At 38.9% G+C, this 2,990-nt stretch overlaps 1 gene segment (V, D, J or C); it reads left to right on the plus strand.

Moving 5' to 3' along the window:
* The first annotated feature begins 1,813 nt into the window (after positions 1-1,813).
* LOC130083215 (immunoglobulin kappa variable 3-15-like) lies at positions 1,814-2,321 on the plus strand. The segment is given in 2 exon segments: positions 1,814-1,902; positions 1,993-2,321. Coding segments are annotated over 2 exon segments (378 nt in total).
* The last annotated feature ends 669 nt before the right edge of the window (positions 2,322-2,990 follow it).

Here is a 2,990-nt window from a genome sequence, read left to right on the forward strand (position 1 = left end):
ACGACTTTACAGTTTCAAATTGCGTGTAATGCATACGCCAATGTCCAATTTTGCTTGCATATGATACGCCAATCCTTCCCATTAACTTTGGTGGAGAGCAGACGCGTCTAAATACCACGCATCACCTTCAACGGCAATGACGTCACCAGCGAAGCTCAGTTCGCCCAGTTCACCTGATGCGCGTACATCTCTAAACAGGTAAGGAAGGTCAACAGTCCTTTTTTGTAATCAGATCACGGTGTTAACTGTATTATTTTAATTATTACAGTGTTTCTGTATAACGTTACATGGGGTCATGTGTCAAAATTGCAGCGAATGCGTTTAAATTAGTTAACGTTAGTGAACAGTGGGCCGCTCTATCTGCTTCTACTGTAAACAGACCTGTTGCAGTTTGAAATTAATAAAAGGTTTTTTTTTCTTTTTCAATCATGTTGTGACATGGGTCTTCGGCTTTTAGACATGGCTGATGACAGCACTACAAATCAAAAGACTGAATTAGTATTTGCTAACGTTTTTAGCTAAAGTGGCATGGTTAGCATAAGCCTACGGGATCCCCCAGGGGTCAATCATGTGGACTAAAGTGTGTATGGAATAATTCAGGCACGCGCAGACATTACTAGTTGCTTGCAGATGCATGATACTGTAGGGTTGGATTAGACTCCTATCCCTAAGATATTTGATTTCTAATGTCATCATATAGTGCATTTTACCTAAATTGCACATTGTTGGTTTGATTGCTTCTATTAACCTTTACCCTCATATCACTGATGTGGTCCAAACTTTCCATTCAATTATAATAGTCAGCCAGTTTGAGTTGCAGGCAGATCTCAGATCTAACTGACACCTTTATTTTTTGTTTAAGATCTGATTTAGAATATCAAGAGAAAATAAGAGCAAACTAGAAGCTGTTCTTCAGCTCGGGGATGCATTTGTTGAAGAGATACAGGCAAGTTTCATTCTTGTTATACACAAATGTGTAATTAATTAACTCCAGTTAGTTAATGCCTATGTTTCACCCATCTACTTTTCATTGCATGTGCATAAAGAAACGTAACACAGGGTTACAAACTCAGAAGGCTGATGGACAATCTAAATCAAATCTAAAGTGACCTGGTGGAAGAGGGACCGTGATGGGCAGCGTATGACCACCGGCAAACGGAGGAAAAAAGGTTCATCTGCTGGTTAGTGTACATCTTATAAAATGTATGTCAAATACTTTAAATGGAGAGTGATGATGTGTGATTTAGAGTAGGAACTGGTTTGATAATGCTGTTGTTACTCAATATTCTGTATGCTTGCACATTATAATGCCAAATACATTTATGTTTGATAGTTTCCATGTTGCAAGTTTTGCCAAAGGTTTCAGCTTTTATTTTTGTACAACTGGCAAAGAGTTTGAAAGAATTGTACTCTAATAAGATGTAAACATAAAAACCCCCCAGCAAATACTATTCACCCAGCCATAAGCAATATATCTTTTAAAGGTGTAGGACATGACTGTACTCATAAAGAGAGATTTCTGAGTTTGACAAATATGTTTAAAATGATTCTCCAGACAAACCCTAGTGTCTTATCAGCCTGACAAACATAAGCAAGAATATTCACAATCAATAAATATGTACAATTAATCACTAAATGGTTCAATAACATTATTCTGAGAGTAAAATCTTCTATGTAGAGTGTATATGAGTTTGTTCTCAGCACAAGCTGTTGTAAATCCTGCCCACTTCTTTGCATTGTCAGCAGATGCTTCAGTGCTCTGAGAGTGTTTATAGTGCTGTGAGTTTAACACTTCATGACTGAGAGCAGAACACAACACACTCTTCATCATCACACAAGACTAAACTACAACTATGAACAACATCTACATCTTCATCTGGACTCTGACTCTCTGCATTCAGGGTAAATATCTTGCATTAATATATTGCAAAATAAACAATCACATTCATTTACAGTCCAATAACCATTAATGACTAAACTGTCTAATTTCAGAGATCTGGGGACAAGTGACAGTGACTCAGAATCCAGCAATAAAACCCGTCAAACAAGGAGAAACTGTTACAATCAGCTGTAAAACCAGTCAGCCGCTTTCTGCCTGTAGTAACTGTGTGTCCTGGTATCAGCAGAAACCTGGAGAAGCTCCTAAACTCCTGATTTATTACATAATAAGCCGTTATACTGGAACTCCATCTAGATTCAGTGGCAGTGGATCTGGCAGTGATTTTACTCTGACCATCAGTGGAGTCCAGACTGAAGATACAGGATATTATTACTGTCAGAGTTATCACTATATCAACAGTAAAAAGGTGTTCACACAGTGATAAAGAGTCGTACAAAAACCTCTGTCAGTCAGACGTCACAGTGACTGCACTGATAAAGCTGAGAGAAACTGCAGCTGCTGATGGAGGATCACAAACTACACAATATCAAACCTTTCACACACTTTATTCATTTATTATGATGTTGTTGTAGACTTTTCCCTAAACCTAACTACTCTACCAATAATACTTATACTCTAGCGCGTCTATTATATTGACGTTAGCTAAGTTTACACCTCTACGAGTCTACAGTCGACTTCAGTATCCGTCTAATCCTATTATCCAGCGAGTCTACAGTCGACTACAGAATCCGTCTAATCCTATACTCCAGCGAGTCTACAGTCGACTTCAGTATCAGTTCTCTACCTATACTCCAGCGAGTCTACAGTCAACTTCAGTATCAGTTCTCTACCTATACTCCAGCGAGTCTACAGTCGACTTCAGTATCCGTCTAATCCTATACTCCAGCGAGTCTACAGTCGACTAATGTATCCGTCTAATCCTATACTCCAGCGAGTCTACAGTCGACTTCAGTATCCGTCTAATCCTATACTCCAGCGAGTCTACAGTCGACTACAGAATCCGTCTAATCCTATACTCCAGCGAGTCTACAGTCGACTTCAGTATCAGTCTAATCCTATACTCCAGCGAGTCTACAGTCGACTTCAGTAT

The sequence above is a fragment of the Rhinichthys klamathensis genome, unplaced genomic scaffold (assembly GCF_029890125.1).
Source record: "Rhinichthys klamathensis goyatoka isolate OS25496 unplaced genomic scaffold, OSU_Roscu_1.1 h1tg000054l_1, whole genome shotgun sequence".
In the NCBI taxonomy this organism is placed as follows: Eukaryota; Metazoa; Chordata; class Actinopteri; order Cypriniformes; family Leuciscidae; genus Rhinichthys; species Rhinichthys klamathensis.